The sequence below is a fragment of the Colletotrichum tamarilloi genome (assembly GCF_030869305.1).
Source record: "Colletotrichum tamarilloi strain Tom-12 chromosome Unknown Scaffold_17.1, whole genome shotgun sequence".
Lineage (NCBI taxonomy): Eukaryota > Fungi > Ascomycota > Sordariomycetes > Glomerellales > Glomerellaceae > Colletotrichum > Colletotrichum tamarilloi.
The window spans coordinates 391,621-414,669 of NW_026849400.1; the positions used below are offsets into that span (position 1 = coordinate 391,621).

Here is a 23,049-nt window from a genome sequence, read left to right on the forward strand (position 1 = left end):
CAGGAACAGGGGCATTCGGCTTCGAGGCAATCACTTCCGTTTGGCGACGGCTGCACATCCCGCCTCCCTCACGACTCTCACTCAGGGAGATCTTTCATTGGTATTCTTCAAGCTCAAGGACGGACAGCCACTCAAGAACAAGCATCCGAAGGCTCGAGGGAACGCCAGACGCAGTCCGAACTCGTCCATTCCCATCTGCTTTCTCCTCTTCTTCCGCCCCCAAACCAACCCGGGCCCTTGATCTGCTTGCTGCCCGCCTATGCTTCCACGCTTCTTCGTGCGAATACCCACACACACGCACACAGACACCCGACAACCCCTTCTCCCCCGGCTGATCGCGTGTCACGAGAGCGACAGACATTGGAGACGGAGAGAATAAAAGGCGGATCGAGCATGGGAGTTACCGCTGGCGCCGCCCTACCGAAGCAATTGAATTGCTGAATTTCCCCATTATTACCCTGCTGCCCCCAGTCGCCAAAATCCACAGTTCCACACTTGCGCACCTCTCACCTACAACTACGTACTCGGTAGTACCCAAGGCAGGCAGTCCAGCCCAACCTCTGTGCCAAAAGCACCTTAGGTTCCCTACGGATACCTCACCGTAATAATTAGGTACGACAGAGTCACAGACCGCACCTCAGTATTTGTACCCGCAATACGGTGCGGTAAGGTACCGATTACTCTCACCTCACCGGCACACCCACCCAAAAACCCGCTCTGAAATCGGTCACTGGTTGGTATGGGTACCCTGCCCACCCGTTACTAGACTACCTCCGAAATTCACATCTGTCCGGCTGACCATCAAGTACCTCACCTTGTAGCGCTTGCCCCAAGGTTCCCTTTTTCGTCGCCCTGGTCACCTCTTGCTCCCCGTCCTCACTGCGTCTCCGTTAGGTCTGCCTCTCCGCAGTGGTGCACCTGAGGTACGAAGTCCACACATCCATAGGAGACGACTCATCCCATTTTACAATAACCACCCCATCGCCGCCGTCATTTCTCCCGTTCTCCGTCTTCTATCCTCTCCCTCGCGACTCAAAAAGCTCCCAACAAGGAAACAACTTTCATGCGTCGGGCTAGTCATGCCGTGACCTGGATCGCGACTTCGACTCACCACCAAGTCTCGTCTCTCCCTCGACACAGAGCTGGACGCTATTGAACCGGTACCGTACAAGTAAACACACATACACAACTACACACTCACCTACGAATACAACATCCGCACCAGTGGAGCATACCTGATTCACCCAAGGAACGGACGACTCTACGCCACCAAACCAAATTACCAGACCACAACCTTTGCGCGAATCTTTACATTTCGACATTCTCCCCAGGGCGGATTTCCGACGAATCGATTGCTAGGTAAATTCCAATTCGGCTTCACTCTTTGGCATACCTCGCTGTGGAATTCACCATACCCCAAGAAGTTCCCATGACCGAGGTATCCCCAAGACCAAGGCACAAAGAGGCGCTCGCCCTGAGAGAGAGCAATTGCGCTAATAAGCCATCCAACAGCTTTTGCGTCATCCCTCCTGCACGCACGCTGCAACTGCGCATCGCTCACTCCCTGCCGGCAAGCCCCCCCAAGACATCCATCCCACCACCGGTGTCGATGCTCCTTGCCTGGGTCTCAAACCCCAGCTGCCTCCTTCTTTCTCAAGAGTCTTAATCATGTTCGCCTCCGACTCTTTTCTGCCATCGGCCTTTACCGACCACGATCCCAATATGCCGCCCTCTGCCGTCATCTCTCCGCTGTCACTCAATCGAATGGCGAGCTCCTGTTATTTCGACAATAGATCGACGACGACGACGACGAGCGCCACGGGCAACTCCATTTACTCTCCCCAATCATCCGGCGCTGTGCGCTATCCGCCGCAAACGCAAAGCCTTCTTTCACCCCATTTACACCCCAACGGCGTCAACGGCACAAACGGCTACAGAGAGACGATTTCGAACGACCAAGTACCACGAGTCGTCTCGCCGAGTCATTTCGAACAACTGAACGGCCACAACCCTTCTGCGTTTTCGTCGACGACCAGAGTCTCTCCGAACGGAATGCCTCACCCACGATCAGTATCTGCCGATGCAGCCTCGGCTCCTCCGTCAGCACAGATTATTAGACGCCTCGCTCAGCAGAATGCGCGGATTCGGGAGGCCTGGGAAGCCGAGCGCAAGTACATGGAAGCCAACCGCGAACGTGTCGAGGAAGTATACAAGGAGGAGCGGATGATTATGGAAGACGAACGTCTTGCATGGGAAGCCGAAAAGAACGACCTGACGGAGCAGATCCGCCGCCTCAAAGAGCAAGTTGCAGCGATCGACAATGACAAGATTCGGCTGCAAGGTGCGTTGCAAAGAGCCGAGCTAGAGAAGGCGGGCAAAGTCGCCGGCGTCACTGTTGCAATTCCAGGAACAGGAACGCGAGGTGGGGCCGACGGCTCCACTGAACTTTCTTTCCCAGGATTCTCCTCGCAACCCAATGACGCGCGGTTCGGCCTCTCGAACGGCACTGCACAGCGGAGGCCGACTAATGGCTCTTCCTCAGCCTCCGTCTCGCCAGCCCAGATCCGATCTCACTTTATTAGTCCTGGTAGTTCCCGGATTTCTCCTTCCAGGCAACCAGAGTCTTCGCCATTCATCCCACTCAACCCCAACATGCAGCCCACTACCGCAGATCCCGTCGACTTCCTCGGCTCTCCCAAGGACGAGGAGCCTGTCCCCATTGTCGACATTCAAATTATCAACCCTCAGCTTGAGGGCGTCCCCCTCAAGGCACCCGCCATTCAAAAGAGCACATTCATCGACTCCGGCATGACTCCCCCGGAAAACTCAAAGAACTCTTCCAGAGCCGTCTCTCCGCCTGGAGAGTCTGGCAAGTCTAGGCGAAGCCCTACTCAGGAACACACCCTCGAGGTGCTCGCCGCTCCCGAGCCTGCTAGACTCGTCATGCACGCTGGCCACACGCCCAGCCATTCCCTCTCCGTTCTGGGAACAGCTCCTGGCACAGAAGTTGCGACAGTCGCTGATGGTAGTGGAGGCTCTACACCGACTTTGGCACCGACAGACATGAGCTCGAACCCGGCAACGCTGTATGATGTCAGGGCTAGAGCAGACTCATCCGATCTTCAGGATGACGCTTATCGCGGTACCGATGAGCCCCTCCCCACGTTGGAGGCGGCAGACGACGTTGCCCTGAAGGGCCCCTTGATGGTTCGCAACATCCCTGCTCATGACGAAATCTTCTTCAAGCGTTTGTCCGAAAAACTTGAAGACGTAAGCAGCGGCGCCGACGCCGTTCCCACTTGCATGAAGGCGCCAACTCCGGAACTCGTCGAAGAGCCTTTGGAGGCGAAAGAGAATCTCTACGTAGCGAAGGCGGACACAGATGCCGCCAGCGACAAGGGTACGACCAGCGACAGAGCTTCTTCCTCGGATAGAGACGACGTCTCCGAGTCGCAGAGCAAGCTCGAGGAAATTGACATTCCCCTCAAGCTCAAGCAGAGCACCAACTTTGGAGCTCCGTTGGGCGCTATGTTCTAAACGTCGCAGAACCAAGTCAACACTGCTCTTTTTCGCAGGAGCCAGTTCTCCTCATCACTACAGCCGAAACCCGCGCATAGACTTTTCATAATTTCCGATCCCATTCAGCACATATGATCCGCCTCTCTGTACAAAGTTGTGGACCTTCTACACTCACTTGGCTTTGGCTTTTCACAATAGACCAGCCCCCTTCACCTCTTTTCCTATGTATATTCCCACACGGTGGGCGGCTTGCTTTTCAATTCCCCGGCGATAGACAGGATGACTGGAAGGGTTCCCTCAGTGCTCCACGGAGCAGCATCACTCGATTTTTCTCATGGCACGGATTTCACGGTGTTTACACAAAAATGCACAATACCCCCCGGAGGATTGGAATTCCTTCTCACGAATTGGCTTGGTTTTTTTTTTCAATGGATACGGTGTCAATGGAGGCGCAGACGCCTAGGTAGGGGAAGAAGTGGCAGCAAGGACGAATCGACGCGACAGACGTCGTGGAAGGGAGGCATATGGAACTTTGTTCCTAGGCTGATCCATCAGCACATTGGCAATGCAACAACTAGATAGACGGCCGGTGCGTGATGTCTGGAGGTTGGTTGCAAGAAGCGATGTATAGGCATAGCCGAACAAGAATAAACATTGCTACCACGGTCATTGACCGTTATTTGTCAACGCATACATTGTTCACATTCTCATGCCTGTGATTGCAAGCTGGTGTGATCAAATCGTCACAGGGAGTAAGTTCGTGTGTAAGAAGCCAACTGATTCAATCTTGAATGTCAAAATAATGGTATTAAAATTGATATTGATGTAGCTCATAATATGCATGTTCCCCCCCTCTTATCCCTTTCCCTTCCCCCGTTCTCTATAGCTGCAGGTCAGCAATTCCCCTTTCGGAGTTAAGCCTTGCTGATGAACCTACTACTGAAACTCGTCTGGTCGTCTTCTACATCGACAGCCCCGTGTCCTCTCTCCCTTCGAGCCCTTTCCCTGTCCTTGACGAATACTACTTCGAGACTGACAAAGCTGTTCTTTCGACGTCGTTTACATGGCCTCAAGGTCTCGTGGGGGGTCGGGTTATCGGTGGCTGGTGTCACGCAGCCAGAGAAGGGAGGGAGGAGAACGTTGTCCGAGGTAAATCATTACCATGCCCCCTCTATTGCCCTCTCTCTCTCTCTCTCTCTCTCTCTCTCTCTTTCTTTTTTTCCGTGTCTCGCTCTTTTTCACTTCAAATCCTTGCGATCAAATCATCCAAAAGCTCGCCCGTCTCCCCGGGACTCGCGATCCACGCAGTGGTACCCACGCTCCGGGCTTTGAAGTCGTTGCTGCCGGCGCTGAGGAACTGGTCGCCAATGTGCAGCGTCTTCTCGCCGGCGATGGGGGTCTCTGGGTGTCCAGCCTTGGCGGCGAACCAGCGCTGGCAGACGGTCACGCCCCACGACTTGTCGCCAATGTCGACGAAGACGTCGCGGCCGCCGTTGAAGGCGCAGAAGGGGACGCGGCGGCGGACAGCAGTCGGTTCAGTGGAAGAGGCAGGGGCAGAGGGCGCGATTGTGCTGTGGCCGGCTGCTTGGGCGGGTGATCCCAGCGCGGAGAGCTCGAGGATTTTCTGGACGACGAGGACGGTTTCCTCGAGGGACTCGCGCGGGATGCGGACGGCCGGGTCGGTTGCGACGATGCCGACGGCGCGGTCTTTGCGGAGGAGGGTGGCGGGGAGGTTGAGGGTGCGGATGCACTCGAGCAGGGCGCCCTCGGCGACGTCGAGGAGCGCGGAGATGTCGGCGTCGGACCAGGATGCCATCTCGGGCGTGAGCCACTGCTCCTGCGGGACGGGGGCCAGGAGGTGCGGGGAGGACGGGTCGTATTCGAAGAGGTAGTTTGCTTCGCCGCCCATGATGACGATGGAGGCCTTTTGGATCGGGGATAGGTCGGGCGCGGCGGCGATGGCGTCGAGGAGGCCGTGGAGGCGGTCGTAGTAGCGGTCTGCTGTTGTGTAGCCTGCTGCTGTGACGATGCCGATTTTGATGTCGCGACGGAGGAGGGAGAGGAGGCGGGGGATGAGGGGGGAGGTGGGAAGGAGGGATTCGCCGTCGTCGTAGAGGGTTACGTCTCCGTCAAAGGTTGCGAGTTGGAGGGAGGTGGCGGTGGTGGCGGTGGATGGGTTTGGACTGGGGCTGGGACTGGTGACGGCGAGGATTTGGGCGGCGTTGAGGATGAGGCGGACGTCGTTGAAGGAGGGGGAGACGTAGCGGCGGGAGGAGATGAGGCGTTTTGCGTCCATGAGGGTGAAGGCTGCTTCGAGGGGGAGGCGGGTGAAGAAGGGCCCTGCTGAGGGGACGAGCATTTTCAGTTTTGAGGGGAGGTCTTCGTCTTGACGGGTTACTGTGGGTGTGTTAATTTTGACAAATCGATTCAAAGGGGAGAGAAGTGAATGAGCTAAAGTCAGCGAGATGAGACTGGAGGAAGCTTACTGTGGTCGTCTATCATGTGCTCGACGTCGCGAAAGATTTCGGCGTAGCGGCGGTGGGATTCCTCTGCCATGCGGGCTATGCTCGTCGCTCTCGTGTCGAAGACGCCGGTGGGCTGGGAGTAGAGGACAAAGGGGACTGCCAGGAGACCTTTAATCCATTCTGGAGGTGAGGGTTAGCTAGTTGCCAGCTAAGAGACAGCTTGATCGTGAGGCTTTGGACATTGCGGTGATCTCAAGGTGGCTGACGATGATAAGCTGGGGAGACAATGGGACAGCGACTTCGCTGCTGGCTAGATTCTTGACGATCTTCTCTCCTCCAGCTGCCACTTGAGTAAGAGAGCCGTTGTGGCGCAGCTTCGAGGTGAGTCTCTAGACACTTGTCATGAGACTCGATGAGCCTGGCGGATGCTGCCGTACCTATGAACTGGTCTCGTCTGTGGGTCTTGAGAGCATCTGTACAAGCGTTAGTTGGTGAGGTTATCTCAATGGAGAGTTGGCATTTTGGTTTGCTTACACTCTACTCTGTATCTTGTCGTCATGATGGGCTACCTTCCGAATCGAGGTCAAGGTTGAGTGAGAGTGAGGTTGAAGATGGCGGGGTGGGGAGGGGTAACGGCTCTTGGAGGGGTACCCGATTCGTGTCGCTATCTTCCTGTCCGGTATCAAATCTATGAGATTACGCGACTCCCAATGACGAAGTGAAGCTTTACAAGTTGTGTATGAGGAAGAAGGTTGAAGCAGTATCGAGGAGCAGAAGGAGAAAGGTTGTAAGAAGGAATGTAGTCAGAGCCTCCGTGGTGCGTAACGAAGTGATGTTGAATTCCACCGCCCCATGGAGCTCGTCGGGTCCACTTTTCCCCAACTGAGGAGTCTAAGGTGCAGGGCCCCGTGTGGTCGGGTGGTCCAGATTCGGGGGAGAGCTGCACCTGTCGCAGGCGGAATGCACCAGTGCCAGGGGTGCGCTGCAACGCTAACATCTACCGGAGGCCGCCGCTACCCGGCTGGCTCAGTTGTAGATGTTCAGGGTTCACTGGGAGAGATTGGGGAAACGCAAGCTGCTATGACCCCGCTTTGGAGGTGCATTCGTACCTCCCCGTTTGTGTTTGTGACTCTTGTGGTCGTTGTTTACCTAATAGTTAGATTTAGAGTATCATAGAGCATGGAGTCTGGACGAGAGACTGTGAGATTGATAGCGTGCTTCGCCAGCTTCATTTACCTCGGTCTGGCTTTCTCTAATGGAGGCATCCACACAATGAGTAGGAGTCACTGATAGACTGGCGAGGCCTTGTGCGTATGCAGTACGGATAGTGTAAGCTTCGTTGCTTCAACCATCAAAGTCGCCAAGAGCTTGTCAGAATATACCTGCTCTCACTACTGTAGTCACAAGTGCTCAGTTCTTGCTATAGGTAAACTATGATAATGTCTTGGGCGCTGAAGATCAAATTGCAAAGTCAAAATTGGGCACCAAAAAAAGAAGGGATGAGACACAGTGCCCCATTATCACCTCAAGTAAGATCAACATCAACTTCGACAATCACCACTGTTGTTTGGATGAAAGCACAAGTCCAGATTAACACATATTCCTCGCCTCTCCATCTTCATGTGGCATCATGAGGTGGACTTTGCACAACATCGATGGCAGAGCACCTTCAACTAGAGATCATCTGAAGTACTCGGCTCATCTGGCGCCTTCCAAGACCAACAAATTGATCAAACTAGGGATGCCTCTCAAAAGGAAAGCTGTGACCTGAATGGAGGCTCCAAACGAGATGTTAGAGCGGCGGAGACTGCTGGGTTGTTATGCGCGCGGAGTCCCAATTTTTGTCATCATCTGAGTAGGATCGATAGCTCAGTGGTAGAGCGAGAGATTGCAGTTCCACGCAGTTATCTCTAGGCCCCGCGTTCGAACCGCGGTCGGTCCTTTCCTTTTGCCAAAAAAACGAATATCTAATTCCTTTTTATCTTGACATGCGCAGAAATGATTGATTAATCTCTTTTACGCTCAGCGGGCCAGGAATCCAAGCTAGTTGGTGTGATTGTTGGATTTCGTCGAGCCAGGACGAGTAAAGTTCATCCAGCCTAATTAATCCTGGTTTGGCACGCATCACCAGCACACATCCGGACACACTTATGTTGGTATAAGCCTTTCACCTGGCGAAACCTTCGTCGTTTACAAAACGGCAGCGACATCTTTTCACAGCGAATTCTGTCATGTTCATACAAGTATTATACCAAAACCTCATTAACGGCCTACAACTCAGTCTGAGTCGTGTTCATGAAGCCTATGTGTGAGCCCGGAATACTAGGCAGTGGATGGAACGCTCATTCACCCTCGCAATATGCTTGAGACGATATCGGAATAGGGACTGGAATCGCCCTAACGCCGAGTACAAAGCTTCGAAAGATGCTGAGTTAATTCAATGATATGTCGTTCTACGCCCCAACAACCCGAAAGTGTCTTCAAGGTTTACCGGGATACGAGATACGCAAGACGATTGAATTCGAGGCTTCTCTCGGAGACAAACCCAATCACAAGTGACCACTTGTGTAGTTTTCTGACATGAATGGGACCGAAGAAGAGACGAACGTCGTCAATGAGAAGACGGGCCAATCTTTTCGGCCCCGGAGCTCATAGAACGGCCGCCCGAAAGCACGTTCCGCAACGGAGTAGTCCGCTCCTGCATGGAGCTGGCGGAGTTCGGGCACCGCAATTTTGGTCAAAGTCTGGGGGAGGAGAGTCACGGCCGGGCGATCAACGTTATCGAGTTTGAATTTGGGAGATCTTGAATCAGTGCAGCGGGTTTACGGTTACATGGAGCTAAGGACCTTGTGTGTTCTGTGACGAATAAGAGGGGTTCGCTTGGTAATTGGGACGGAATCAGGGATGCGGGCGAGTGAAAGCCGATGAAACGGCTTCGAGGAGACGTGAAAAGGGTGTGTGTAGTGATATCACATTTGAATGGAAGCGCAAAAGAGTAAAGGGTTCTTTTTTATAAAGAGCCTGCTTGATCGATCTCGGGACGCTACTGGACATCAACTACTGACACCCAAGCCCCTCTTCAGATCAAGGAAACGATATGTTGCAATCCTTCAGCCTCGACGAGGCCCGGTGGTCTTTGATGCTGATTATGCCAATCGCGGTGCTCTGTACTGTAAGCCAAACCTTTCTATCCTGTTATGAATCCCCATAAGCACATTCAGGCGGACCGAATACTCACCCCTCACACAGCTCCTCGCATACTTCATAGGATACGCCATCTACCAGCTCTACCTCAACCCACTGCGCAAATTCCCCGGCCCAAAATTATGGTCAATCTCCTCCATCCCCTACGTCCGCGAATTCATCGCCGGCACCTGTCACCTCACGATCCTCCAGCTCCATCAAAAGTACGGCCCCATCGTCCGGGTAGGCCCCAACCACCTCTCCATCAACCACCCGGACGGCATGGCAGAGATCCGAGGCCACCGCAAGAGCTTCACCGGCGAGAACGGCAAAGACCCCGTCAACGCCCTGCCGAACCGCGACAACATCATCGGCGCCGACCGCGGGGACCACAGCCGCTTCCGCAGGGCGTTGGCGCACGGGTTCTCGGCGCAGTCTATGCTCGCGCAGCAGCCAATTATCAAGGGGTACGTCGATACCCTCTTTGAGAAGCTGCGGAAGGCATCGCGGGGTGGCGAGCAGACGGTGGATGTGGGGAAGTGGTTCAACTTTACCACGTTTGACGTTATTGGCGACTTGGCGTTTGGAGAACCCTTTGGGTGTCTTGAGGATAGCACGTATCACCCTTGGGTCGACCTCATATTTAAGAGTATCAAGAACATGGCCATGTTGACGAGTTTCCGGCGTCTGCCGTGGCTGAAGCCGCTTCTCATGTTGACGCTTCCTAGGGAGCTAATGGGTAAGTATGCTCAGAACCGGGAGCTATCGAGGGAGAAGTTGCGGAAGAGGCTGGAGCTTGGGAAGAGCCGGCCTGATTTCGTGGATGCAATGGTCAGGAAGTCAGAACCAGCAGGACAGGTGAGTGCCGCCACTTTAGTCAGAATATCCCAGAAGAGGTCGATCTTCTGCCAGGTGCTGTAAGCTGGTTGCCGACATATCAATCCAGGCCATGTCGTTCGAAGAGATGACCTCCAACGCCATGGTCCTCATCATCGCCGGGTCGGAAACGACAGCCACGCTGCTGACGGCGGCAACGTACTTCCTCGCAACCAACCCACACGTGTTAGCCAAGCTCAACGACGAGGTCCGATCGGCATTCACGACGGAGGATGAGATCAATATGCTCAGCGTGCAAAACCTGCCGTACCTCCTGGCCGTCTTGGACGAGAGCTTGCGGATGTTCCCGCCGGTACCTGGTCCCAGCCCGCGAGCCATTGGCGAAGGGGGCGATACGATTCTCGGCGAATTTATTCCGCAAGGTGTAAGTTACTTTCCCGCGGTGTCTTATTCATGGTGTTATGGGGGGCTATGTGCGCGCTGACTTTGAGAATCGTGCGTTCTAGACTGTAGTGGATACCTGGCATTGGTCAGTCTACCATAACCCCGACCACTTCGCAATGCCGGAGGAGTTCATCCCGGAGCGATTCTTGGGGGACCCGCGGTTTGCAAATGATGCCAAGCGGGCTCTGCAACCGTTTTCCATCGGTCCTCGCAACTGCATTGGGAAGAAGTGAGCAGCCCTCAAGACGTTCTCCATGGCTCAGACGATGGAGTCGGCACCGTTGGGGATCCCCGCTGACAGGTGATCATCTAGTCTTGCCTATGCCGAGATGAGGTTGATTCTCGCGAGACTAATCTGGAACTTCGATATCCGCTCAGCAGCGGAGACAGCGAACTGGTACGCTGAGACAAAGGTCTACATTCTATGGGAGAAGGGCGGCTTGGATGTCCATCTGACACCCCGGGTTTTGAAAGGCTGAATGAGAGGTGCCCGAAATCAGATGAAGGGCCTATTTGCAGGCATAGGATGGATTCTTTTGTGCCTCTATGAAGTTAGGACGTAGAAGAAAATGCAAGGGATGAAGCACCTTCATCATGTCCCATCTCATGCATCGCCCATCATCCTGAAGATCGAAAATGCTTTGTCTTTTCCGAACAAAACACTGAGGTAGTTTCTGACCACGGAGCCTATCTCTTCTCAGCCATGCGGCATCAATAATGAGAGAAGCAATGAGAAGCTCATTGCACCTCATGTTCCACCTGCTTAAGCAAAATGCTGAAGCATGCGTTGAGTGATCGGGTGCTGGAAAGCTCCGGAATTGATCCGGACTCATCTCCGCTACGGCAGGCAGCTCCTTCGTCTGTGCTCTTTCATTGGCCTATCCCCAAAGCTCCACCCTTGCACGGAAGCGAAATGGTGGCCTCAGCCCGCAAGGTCCCCATGTGAATGCCTATATAATGCCGACCTCCTCCTCCCCTTTGCTTGTTTTCCCTTCTTCTCTTCTTCATACTTACCTTCATGGGCGGTCTGGGGATCAAGAAATCCGGACCGCAGAGAGGGATGCCTGCATTGCACATCGCGGAGTAGACCTCTCTCGATTGTCCTTCGGGGCCATCGCTGTGGCAATTTTTGATTTTCACACCTTCACATTTTCATTGTATCCATCCGCTGCGTGCGATGGTATGAAGAAGATGCGCAGCCTCTCCAGCTCAGGTCAGGAAAAAAGCACCTTGATGGCCAGGTGACAAGGCTGCCACCCCATATAGGCCCCTCCAACTCCATTCCTGTCACCAGCACAGCAGGCGCCCCCTAGGTCGGGGGTCAGGTCAGACTGTGGCGTGGGTGGTGGAATGGTTAATGGTCACCAATTATTCACGCCAACCAGCCCACTCGACGACAGGCTTAGCGATCGAGTTCGAGTCCCAGCATGAGTACCAAGAGATGTAGCCCCCAAATCGGCACTGGGGGGGTGAACTCTTTTGCCATTTGGAGTGATTGTTTTGATGATGGTTTCTAAGTGCCTTGGTGATGCTTTCTGGTGTTTTGACATCGCAATCCTCAATCTCAGATGCTTAGTCATCAATTTTGGAGCCCGAGGCATCCCTCAACATCTTTACTCCGTAAATTATAATAAGATAGAGTGTCGTGACTGCCTCATGACTTCTAGTGCTAGCTAACAAGTAAATGACATCCTGCCCTGAACCTTGGGGCCGAACCTCGCATGACTAAGCTTGTGGACGGGTCTAGTTCCACGCATCCTCTCAAGCAAAAGTCCTAGGCTACAGTATCGGATACGTCTCTGTAGAACCTGTCTGACTTGACTCTTTGAGGCGTGTATTGTATCAAACCTGGAATTTCTGAATTCGTTTACTCGATGGCCCTATCCCATGGCCATACGAGTGAGCGTGCCTGGCGGAAATCTGCCAACGAGCCTCTAGCCTCAATCACACCATTCATTCAGTCGGAAGAACCCAAGGAGTTACAAGATCCTGTGTATATAGAAAGGGTCGACGAACCCAGTACCTCGTTCGGTTCTGTTTGGCCTTGGATGTCTTTCCTCCTTTCAAGTCAGGAGCACGGACACCATCAGGCATTTGGTCTTTGGCAGAAATTCGCTAAAGGGCCATGAAGCCAGGTGGGAGGGGGGCGCGGTTGGTATAAAGACAGTCAGGGTGCCAAGTAGGCTCGTGATAATGCTCATCGACCTGCGACTTCCTGAACGCCTAGGCTGACAGCATGCATGTTGGTACCACACAGATCACATGTGTTTACATCTACCTTAAGAGACATCAAAGGAAAGTAAGAAAGGGCCAAACCCCCATTACACTATTTATCTAGCTCGTGCTCGCGTCTTATGCTAGTGTGTCTATACCCGGCAGTAAGATCTAGAACCACTACCTCCGAGATCACTAAGGAGAGACCGGAACTTCCGTGACACCAAGAAATTCCCTGCCGTCTCTTGACTGGGGTGTTCGCACCAACCGCTTCTTATGCGCCTTTGCTGATTAGCAAGATGCGAGGCCAAATGTGGGTTTCCTAGCTGGAGCAGCCAGATGAGTGCCCCAACGTCCGCAAAGCACTGCGTGAGCTGTGTCTTCAGCCATAGTTTGCCTCATGCCAACGGGATCAGGAACCCCAGTGGCTAAAACAGGGTCTGTTTTGGGAAAAGATAAAGGGAACAATGTGACATGGCCCTTATCAAGCTAGAAGAGGACTTGATGAAAGGCTGCGGTACTTCAAGAGATCAGGTAGAAGATTGAGCACCAAGGGGGGTCACCTGCCCAGCTTCAGCTTGAGATTCCATTTCGTGGCACATAAAGAATGTCCCCCCAAAGTGGATATGGAGTTTTTCGGTCTCTACTATTTTTACCTTCCCTTGTCTTTTACACACGAGTGATCCCATCAGGTCCAAATGGGAGAGGTCAGCTCATCCATCCAATCTATGCTCGAAGCTTAAGGTTTCGGTTTGGAGGGCAAAGTATGCTCTGAGCCCGTGGTGCTGTCTAGTGGGATTAGATTATGACACCGAACGAATGAAAGGTCACATGAGATCCCTGTCCTTGTAAGAGCCTCGTCACTTAACCATTACTTCCTGCTTCGTATGGATAGGAATATATTCTTGGTGGTGTCTACGGCATTTTATATCAGAGCAAACAAGAGATTCCTCACAAGCCTATGTAGATCAATCACATAGATCCATATAAGACGCGCTCTGGCAAGCCTAGAACAGACTAAGCGATCGTACTTGTCCGCTATGATAATAGAGAGAAATTCAAAAGACTCCCAAGTTCCTTTCTTGTTCCTCTCTCTCTCTCTCTCTCTCTCTCTCTCTCTCTCTCACTCACTCTCTCTCTCCTTAACCCTTTTAGCAACCCCCTAATCCTTTTACTAACAAAAAGACCTAAAGCCTATCACAGCCACGTTCTCTTTCTAGATCCCGCCTCCCCAACGTATTCGTTACCCCGAACGGCGGGACGATAAACGAGGATAAACAACCGTGGTCTTTAAAAATGTCTACCTTACTCTGTCCCTAGGTCCTATCGCATCGACTCCAAAATTGTAAAAGGCAGCTCGTCTCCCTCGACCATTCAAAGCTCGACTGCTTCTACTGTGACCACTTCTTCGATGTGATTTGTGATGACCTCTCACGAGTATTAGAACGCGGCACCTTATATATTTTAGTATAAAGCACCGAGGCAGGAATACGAGAATGATGAGCATGCTTTATTAGTTCCAAGTCTGGTGTAGTTAACTTCGCTCCTTCGATGGACCGAGAGACCCGTTGCCCGCTGCCCGCTGCCGTCATCTCTCCCATTCATGATGCGATTAAGACTCTTTCTGCTTACAGCTCCTCCTTGACTTAGAGAAGGGAGCGGGCTCGCTCTTGGCTTAGGGATACTTCCGACCTTTACCGTGAACGCACTAACTTAGCAGAGTGCGGGTTAAAAGAGTTATAAAACAGCCTTACGTTGTAGGGGTCATTATCCTGTATTCCAAAGGGAACGAATACGAGCGTGATACACGACGATACAAAACGAGCGCGTTACTACTGAGAGATGAGTATCTGAGTCATGATAGCCGAACGGAGCTGCCTTCTACGCACCAGAAACACCTTCCGCGGCCCTCTCGAGCATTCATTCCTTAGCCCACCAATGTGACACAAGTCAGCCGTGCCCTCGAGTCGTGGGCGAGAACGAGGCAACCTTGTAATCACAATCACAACGATAGACACATGTACACCACATCATGGCCTTTCTAAAATATATGCCAACATTCACGCAAAGGCACAAAGCAAAACATCACATGAACGAATTGAATGCTCATATTTTCCGCTTATCCCCTTCATCCAGGTTGCTACATAATCCTACGGCACCCTTCCATTCGATGTTTCCCAGGCCGCCCCGGCAGTCGTCCGACAAAAGGACCACATGAGGAAGGAAGGAGAGAGCTGCAAAGAGAAGAAGAGAAATCAAAAGAGGACGCTGAACGCGACGCTGTGCTGTGATGTGCTACAGGACCCTGGTATCCCTGAAATTTGAAAAGAAAAAGGATGGAGTTCTGAACCCCCAAACGCCACCCCTTACGCTCTGCCGAAACCCGTTGAATCCAGACCATTTTGTGAACATCCATGCCTTTGAACCGATCTTGAAAGACCTGTTGCCGGCGGATAATTCCTCGCCTGAATACATGGGCGATTGTATGTACGTTTTGGCCCAATCTAACCTAGATTAGGAGACCTGCGAATTTTTGAGGACTTGAAACAGGGACGCTAGAACGAGTGCAAGCCATGCCGCATTCATTCGTCGTCAAAGATCTCGTAGGTGTTTTGCAGAATTGTATCGACAACCTTGATCTGCCATCCGGCGTCGGCGATGCTTGTTGCCGGATCGGTGCCCATGACCGTGGGGCCAAAGATGACGGAAAGGTTGTGGGAGTTCATCCGGTTGACATGGGAGTTCTCCATGACGCGGTGGAGGTGGAGGGTCAGCGAGCGCAGAGTGGCGTAGTTGGGATCGGGGAGGCTGTTGATGATGGCGTGGAGGGAGTCTCGGCGAACGATGTCATCTTCTTGTTCTGTGAAGGGTTAGTGATAGTCAAAATCAATCAAGAAAGGACAACGTACTGGCTGCCTCGATCAACTCGCTGTGATGCTCTGTAGTGAGAAGGGGGTTGGGGAGATCACGCAAGAACTGCTTCAACAGGCCAGTAACACTATTGACGTCATGGTAAAAGTTCTCGGGATTTCTGAAATCCAACGCTGGGTTGCTCGAGTCGGTGTCGAACATGGTCTTGAGCTTGTTGATATGCGTCAATGAGCCGGACTGCCGGTAGATGCCCTCGACGCCAAGTCCGTAGAGGTCCACTGCCTGGATACACTGATAGACGACCATGGGCACAGGCAAACCGTCTCGCTCATACAAGCGAGGCAGGCTTAGCCCGAATGTGGGCCTCGCGGCATTGGGCGACGGCCCGGAAGGACCGCCGAGAGGAGGGGATTGTCTGTTCTGTTGAGGGTATCCTCCTGCACCTGGTGGTGGTCCTTGAGGAGGATACTGTTGTGCCGGTGGAGCCTGGTGCTGCTGAGGAGGCTGGTACTGGCTTTGTGGCGGCGGCGCTCGTTGCTGGGGCTGCTGCTGCGGCGGCGGAGGCGACTGCGATGTCTGAAATGGCAATGCTCCTAGCTGTGGCGGTCCTTGAGAGGACATGCCACCACTATTGTACGTTGGCGCTACGACACCAGAGTTGCGGTTCGACTGGAATTGCTGCTGTTGGCTGGGCTGGTTCAGCATGTTGTTAGTACTGAAGCTACGGCCGTGCTGCTGCGCCTGAGGAGAAGGGTGCTGCTGCTGAGACGATGGCCTTGGCTGTTGAGCAGCCGGCATATTAGGCGGCGCAAAGCTTTGGGGAGAGTCGGCTGGCGGTTGGAAATTGCTGGGTCTAGCAGGAGGTGGCATATCTCGTTGCTGTTGCTGGTTTGATCCTCCTGGTGGCCCAGAGAACGATCCGGATGGCGCGGCCTGCGGTACGTTTGATACCGAAGCATTGGGCTGGTGGCCCATTGCTTGCTGGCGGGCGGTTGCCAAGATCGGGTTCTTCTCGTATTTGACCTCGCCGTTATTGTTGGCAACCTTCGAGTGGTGAGACGTCAGGTAATCGTGAAGGTCCTTTTCGTTGTTAATGGCCAGAACGGCCTCGCGAAGACTGCGCGGTCCTCCGCCAGAACCTTGACCCTTGATGGGGCTGATGCTAAGACCGTTACTCAAGAGCAGCTTCTCGTTGAAGGAGGCTGCGACTGCGTTAGCTCAGGTTCTTTAAGAAGCGATGCGTTGACCAACCAAACTTCTGCATTTGCAGCGCCAGACCAGAGTCGGTCTCCTTGACCAAGTCCTGCAGAGCAGAGATGGCCTCCGGTCTCGTCCTTGCAATCAATTCGGCCTTCTCACTCTGCAGTGTCTGCACCTTGGCCTGGTAATCCTGATCGGCGCCTTGGGCTTTGCGCAAGAGATCCTCCTCATGCTGGGGGCCAGACTTGGACTTCAAGCTGAACATTTTGCCGCTGTTCCTGCTGGTGTCGCCAGTGCGCGCGCGGTCGTACTCCTCAGCCAAACTGTCGTATTTGGCCTTGGACTTGCGCATCGCGGCCTCCAATTCTGCCACCCTGTGTTCCGCCGCCAAGCCGTTTGCCTTCCATCCTTTTCTGCTACGCTCGGCCACGGCGGCAAGCTCGAGCAGGTCGTCGTGCATCTGTTGTAGTGAGAGGGCGAATTGCGTTCCATTTTCGGCCATGCGCTCGTGGATGTACATCATTTCGCTGTAGGCCTGCGCAAAAGAGCCTTGCCTGTGGTCGGGCTGGTGCATTGTTTCCTGGCTTATACGGGACAACTTCTTGAGTGAGGAGGCGTGGCTTTCTTCGATGTGTGATCGCTTCTTGAGGAAGAGTGCGAATTCCTAGAGTCTCCGTCAGCAGCTGTCATCCTCGTCGGGAAATGGGGTCGGGTTTCGGTCTCACCTTTGCGGAAGCAATACTCGCCTTGAGCTGGTTTAGCATGGTTGCGACACCAATCTGGGCCATTGTCAGTATTCGGGTGGTCCGGAGAGAGAGCAGACTGCCTCCTTACGTCTGATGATAGCACTTCCTGGACCTGGCGCGAGACCTCAGAAGTAGGCGCTGAGCCCGTGTCGGTACCGGCGGGCGGGCCGCCGTTTGCCGTTGCGGCTCCCCCATTCTGTGAGGGAGCTGCGGTTTCTGTGTTTCCTAGCGACATGCTGCTTGCTCTGTCGCGCTGTTCGTTGTGGGAGGGTAGGTTGTCGTCGGATGGGGAGCGGAGGTCGGCCATTTTGAGAGGTCGGGGGGGAGTTGAGCGATGCGGCGCAAGTCTAGTCAGGTAATACGAGATGGAGGCTCGGGCTCAGGTGGCGGCAGGCTGCTTGCGAAGACGGGACGGGACAAGGAAGAAGCCAGGACAGGCGTGGTTTCGTGGCGTGGAGGAGTGAGGTGAGTGAGGGCGCGAGCTTTGCGGATTTGCGGCTTTGCCGTGGTGAGAGGTAAGTTCCCGGTGCGACGGTGGTGGTGACCGTGAGCGAGGAGAGTTGGGGGATGTGTTTAGGTGGAGAGGCAGGGGGTGAAACGGAGGTAATTCATGCGAGAGGCTCGATGATGGGTTCGTGGGAGGATGGGTCATCCAATGTGACCGGTCGGACGGGGAAGTGATGGGTATCGTGCGGATGAAATGTGGCCTTGGATACACGGATGGGCGCGGGACGGCGATGGAGGAGGTGGTTGAGGTGGTGGTAGTGGTGGTGTGCTGCACAATGGAAGATGGGCGTCGCTTGTGCGTGGGTACCTGGGCAGCTGCTGATGGACCGGGGAGCACACGGAGAACGGATTAACGTGGGACGAGTGAGGGACCACGACCTGGAGCAAATCGACGAAGACGGGCGAAAGTGGTACGTCAGGGACCTATCTACCTTTGGTAAGGTAGGTGGCTGAAGATAGGATAGTGGACGTTTAACGGCGTTGACGCGTGGAATTGGAGCTTGAAGAGACTTTGATCTGGAATATTGCTGGAACCGACAATGGAATGGATGTCTCGGGCTATTTTTTTTTTCTTTAACTCTCGAATTTCTTGGGACGAGACTACGAAGGTACAGTGCCGTGGTCTTAGCGTACGTAAGGTATGTACGCAGTACATTAGGCATGGAAGCCGGGCCGCAGGTGCAGAACTGAAGGAAGGAAGGAACCTAAGGTGGTGAGCACACGGGGTCCTTGGGTCGCGGCGGAAGGAAGCTGCGAGGTGGAGAAAGGCGACGGGATAGAAAGAGCGAGAGAGGTAGAGAAATGTCTGAAATCGGCAAGCGACAGCTGGAAGCAACGCCCTCGTCGCACGGCCTTGCTTTTCGTTTACATTGTTCGTTTGTACCTTATTGTTACAACCTACGTTTATGTACTTAGGTTGAGTTTGATACCCGACATGAAAGATGCAAACAGAGCACGAGACCAAAGCAATTCGTCCTCGACGCCGGCAGTGTTTGCGATACTTTTGCGATTCAGAGGCACAAGACCATCTACATGACGAGTGCCACTGCTATGCGCCCCAGAGGCAGACGTAAGTCAGGACGTGATGGACAACCACACCTCACCTCAGCTCTTGACTGCAGATGGTAAGTGAGTTCCCCTACACTCTACAGATGTCTTGAGGACGATTCAGTTGGATGCTATGAATAGCGACACTGATGTCTACTGTAGCGCAATCAGATCGAGACCCCGGTGACAGCCGACTACCTTAATCTCCTCCCCTCCAGTACCATCAAATGGTCTCTTTCGCTGAGGCGTCCCTCTCTCCACTATCGGGGCTAAAACGAATAAATTGGAGCCCCCAGCCTCCCACCCCTCTTCAACTCCATTCGCAAATCACACAGACCTCGCACCGCCCGCCACCGCCGCCCCAATCGACAAAACGGGCACGTAGTCTCTTTCGAGCTTAGCCCCCCTCAGTTGAAAGCTGAGCACTGCCCTGCCGTGCCTGCCTACCCGTGCTCAGCGTTGAAGAATAACGAAAGTCACCCTCCAACGCGGCATGTCTCTCGATTTGTTCTGGTATCGAGGCACGAGGTAGCAGTTCACGGCAACCTGAAGCATCAAAACAGCAGATCATCTTAGACCCACGAGAGGCAACATCAGCCCAGTGACACATCGCTAAAGAGTACCAAGTAGCCATCGCGCAGGTTTAATTCAACTCGGATACGAAATGGACACACCATCCCACCTTTTGAACGGATACGTTGAGCTCTGGAGATGCCTCAAGTGGCCCGCCGATCCAGGACAGGCCCTGTTTCGTGGTGCTCGTATCTTCATCTGGTCACTTCCAGCTCGACCATCGCTATTAACCAGCGACAGCTGTAGGAAAGTCTGTCAAATAGTCGTACTGGAACTTTCGAGCTAGCCAAGGGTTTGATTCCTTCAACGTTCGACAATGGAATGTTTCGAGTTCCCAATTTCTTCCACTGTCGAGGCGTCGATAGGTTCCACTTACAATTCAACGAGGTTTTATTGCTACAACTCAAGCAACAATACGGCTTCCTCCATTGTTCACACTCACACATGTTGCCTTTCGCATAATCACATCCATCTACCGACTAAAGATTTGACAGCAATTGACAATCGACCCCTTGGACATCCCATGTTCGGCCTGTCCCCATCCTCTTGTCATCCCAAAACCGTCCCCTTGACGTCGATCTCGTACAAAGTGTATCAAGCCTGCCATCCCCTGTCCCAGACACCACGGCACGAATTCGACTTGGCATCCCGAGTCCGATAACTGCGACAGAAGATCTTCAAACCCGCCCCGTTCTGGACATTCTCTTCAACTGCCATTCATCCCAAACCCCCAGTTTGATTTTGCTTGGCCGTTCCCCCCTTCCATTGCAACAGTCACCTTGACCGTCGGCGTCCCTCGCCTATTTCGATCCATGCCCCGCGGCTGCGTTCGTCTAGTCTAGGCTTATATTTAAAGTGACGGATCGAAAACACAAAGGGCCCCTGGTACCGGAGGTGCGGGCTCGAATTGTCACCTCAAACGCTTGCCGAGCCGACTTTAACTCTACGCAGGCGATCCCTACCTTCTAGACTTTGGCGGGGAACATCTGACTGACTTCAGACCGCCAAGCTTCACTGATTCTGTTGATATCAGGGTGTAATATATCACCACCACCCTCAGTCAATGGTCCAGTGTCAGCAACTGCATAAGAGGTTTCCCATTATGCATAGAGCACCATCTCGCAGACTTTCATGGAGACAAAGTGGGGGAGAATATGCCATCCAATGCGTCGTCCACTCTTGCCGTCATAAGGCAAGTGGACTGTGAATGAACAAAACTCTCATGATGCAGTAGGAGGAATACAACCAATCCCATCCCGCGTACGATAGTCCAAGGACCTTGTCTTGGTTCATTGTACATGTCGGAACGGGCATGACAGACGTCAGTGTTTCAAGCTCTCTCCCGCGATAGTAGTCTTTCCAACAGGCGCTGTACCGGATGTGCCGGACTCAGGGCAGACCCAGCTTCAAGTATTGAGTGCCGGATGCGAATCACTCGGTGTCAAATGCTCATCTATGCCTTCCTCTTGACCAGAGACCATGACCGTGATCTGCCGGCGTACCTAGTCCCAGGTGAAGCTAAGTAACAAACGCTTCCCTCGTTCCCTTACAAATCATCCCAAGACATGCGAGACTGGACGAAGACGGGGCGTGACATCTGAACAAGTACCGGCTGTCGCCGTAGAATCCGATTTGTCTCCTTGACCCGCGTCTTAACGCGCCTCTTCTATGATATGGGGGCAGCAAGCTCCCAGCAAGCCTTTTCTATGCCCTTCATCAGATGCTCTTTCCCCGCCATCGTCACCCCGGTAGTACTGTACCGAGACGGCATCCATCACAACCGTCTCTCTACGTCCCTTCTTCCGAGAACTTCACACCTCTCCTCTACTACCTCGCCATGCTTTCACTTCAGAACGTCTCCTAGCTCCCACCTATACATGATGGCAATCCCGCAGCCATCGTCAACACCCTTTCTTCATCGCTCCCTAATAAAAAATCAAATCCAAAGGCTTCTGCTCGTCCCCGTACCGCTCCTTGAACTCCTTCCTCGACAACCACCGCGCGAGCGGGAGCATCGTGTCCTTCATGTCCATGATGCCGCGCTTCTTTTGATCAATGTGCGAGGCGTCGACCACGAGGCGCTGGAGTTTGTCTAGTTTTAGGGCTCCTAGGTTTGCAAGGTTAGTTTGCTGTGTTTTCTGGGCTATGTACATTCTGTGCATGTTCTCTGTCTCTCGTGTTGTGGCTATTTGGAGGTCCATAACCGCAGTGATGTGCGTAAAGGGGGGGGGGATTTAGTTTACGGTACTCACCATTGTCTACCAACTCCATGAGTCTGGCGGGCGTTCCGACCGCGATGCCCGTTCTTGTCTTTTGTAGAAACTGGACTTGCTCGTCTACCTTCATGTGCTTTGCAAACTATGAATGTGCCCACGTTAGCCTTCTTCCCATCTTCGCCCCTCAAACCGGATACCGGTATGGACAAACATTTCCCACTCAATACTCGAATCTCAAAAGAGTGAGGGAATTCAAGGTAAACAGAATATTCGGAGCGTGAAAAAGCGACTAGGAGAAGAAGAGGAGATAATTGAAAACTCACCAGCTTGGAAACGGTACTCTCCTTCCCCTGAAACTTCCTCACGGCCCTCACGACGTCCGCCGCCCTCAAGCCCGCAGCAGCGACGATGATGGTGTGCGGCGCGCCCTTGACCTTGGGCGCCGTGAAGAGCCTGTCGGGCCTCTCTGCAAAGTTCTCGAGGAAGGCAGGGAGGTTGTCCAGGGCGCGGGGCTGCGTCCAGGATGTGGTGTCCTTGATGGCATTTGCTTGTTTGTGTCAGTACGATTTTCATTTATTTGTTCTCCAAAGTATCCCCTTCTCTTTATGGGAATAGAATCATACGTATGGAAAAACGAGGTAATTGGGAAAGTAGTAATAAAAAAATGACGAGGTGCCAAAAACTCACCAGAGATGGACAGATCCGAAAGCTCAACCGGACTCAGATCCGTACCGAAGCGGGAAATCTTTTGCGCCGTGTAGTCTGCGAGGAGCTGGTTGTCCATGACGGCAAAGGACTCGTTGATTCCCAGCTCGGCGTTGAGTAGCGTCTCGTCGACCTGGTAGGCTGACTTCTTCTTCTGCTTCTTTGCCTTTTGGCCGCCCTCGCCGCCTTCTTGGCTGGGCGCCGCTCTCTTTTTCGTGTTGGACATTGCTGTGTGTCGACGTGTGGGTTTTGCGTTCTGGGAAGTCTTGATCTACTGGTTGATGTCTGAATGAAGTGAGTTTCCGGGTGGTTGGACGTATCTCAGGTGAAGACTTTTTGGTGGTTTACAAGTTTCGGCGAGGATTTTGGTGTAGTTGATATGAGAACTGGGCAGCGTATGAAAAATTTCGATGTTGAGAAGGAAAATTTCAATCTCGCACTGTACGTACGAGAGGTAGGCCCCTTGGGTGACACCTGGGGAGAGATCCGTAGGTGCTTGGGCCCGCACTGGAGCACTCACAG

The 23,049-nt window shown here is 53.3% G+C and overlaps 5 protein-coding genes across 5 annotated transcripts; 2 read left to right on the top strand and 3 right to left on the bottom strand.

Annotated features, from left to right (window-relative positions):
- Positions 1-1,668: 1,668 nt before the first annotated feature.
- CTAM01_06293 (uncharacterized protein) lies at positions 1,669-3,537 on the top strand (the record flags this gene model as incomplete). Its single annotated transcript, XM_060522320.1, has 1 exon — positions 1,669-3,537. The coding sequence occupies one exon, from the start codon at positions 1,669-1,671 to the stop codon at positions 3,535-3,537; it is 1,869 nt and encodes a 622-aa protein (XP_060383048.1).
- Positions 3,538-4,762: 1,225 nt separating this feature from the next.
- CTAM01_06294 (IMP-specific 5'-nucleotidase) lies at positions 4,763-6,543 on the bottom strand (the record flags this gene model as incomplete). Its single annotated transcript, XM_060522321.1, has 4 exons — positions 4,763-5,916; positions 6,006-6,164; positions 6,422-6,457; positions 6,519-6,543. 4 exons carry the CDS (start codon positions 6,541-6,543, stop codon positions 4,763-4,765), a joined length of 1,374 nt encoding a protein of 457 aa, XP_060383049.1.
- Positions 6,544-9,081: 2,538 nt separating this feature from the next.
- Positions 9,082-10,927, top strand: CTAM01_06295 (cytochrome P450; the record flags this gene model as incomplete). Its single annotated transcript, XM_060522322.1, has 5 exons — positions 9,082-9,156; positions 9,234-10,025; positions 10,114-10,428; positions 10,511-10,677; positions 10,762-10,927. 5 exons carry the CDS (start codon positions 9,082-9,084, stop codon positions 10,925-10,927), a joined length of 1,515 nt encoding a protein of 504 aa, XP_060383050.1.
- A 4,317-nt stretch (positions 10,928-15,244) lies between these two features.
- CTAM01_06296 (beta-chimaerin) lies at positions 15,245-17,786 on the bottom strand (the record flags this gene model as incomplete). Its single annotated transcript, XM_060522323.1, has 5 exons — positions 15,245-15,522; positions 15,572-16,735; positions 16,785-17,397; positions 17,459-17,512; positions 17,568-17,786. The coding sequence occupies 5 exons, from the start codon at positions 17,784-17,786 to the stop codon at positions 15,245-15,247; spliced, it is 2,328 nt and encodes a 775-aa protein (XP_060383051.1).
- Positions 17,787-21,531: 3,745 nt separating this feature from the next.
- CTAM01_06297 (uncharacterized protein) lies at positions 21,532-22,753 on the bottom strand (the record flags this gene model as incomplete). Its single annotated transcript, XM_060522324.1, has 4 exons — positions 21,532-21,713; positions 21,859-21,964; positions 22,146-22,369; positions 22,510-22,753. 4 exons carry the CDS (start codon positions 22,751-22,753, stop codon positions 21,532-21,534), a joined length of 756 nt encoding a protein of 251 aa, XP_060383052.1.
- Positions 22,754-23,049: the final 296 nt, after the last annotated feature.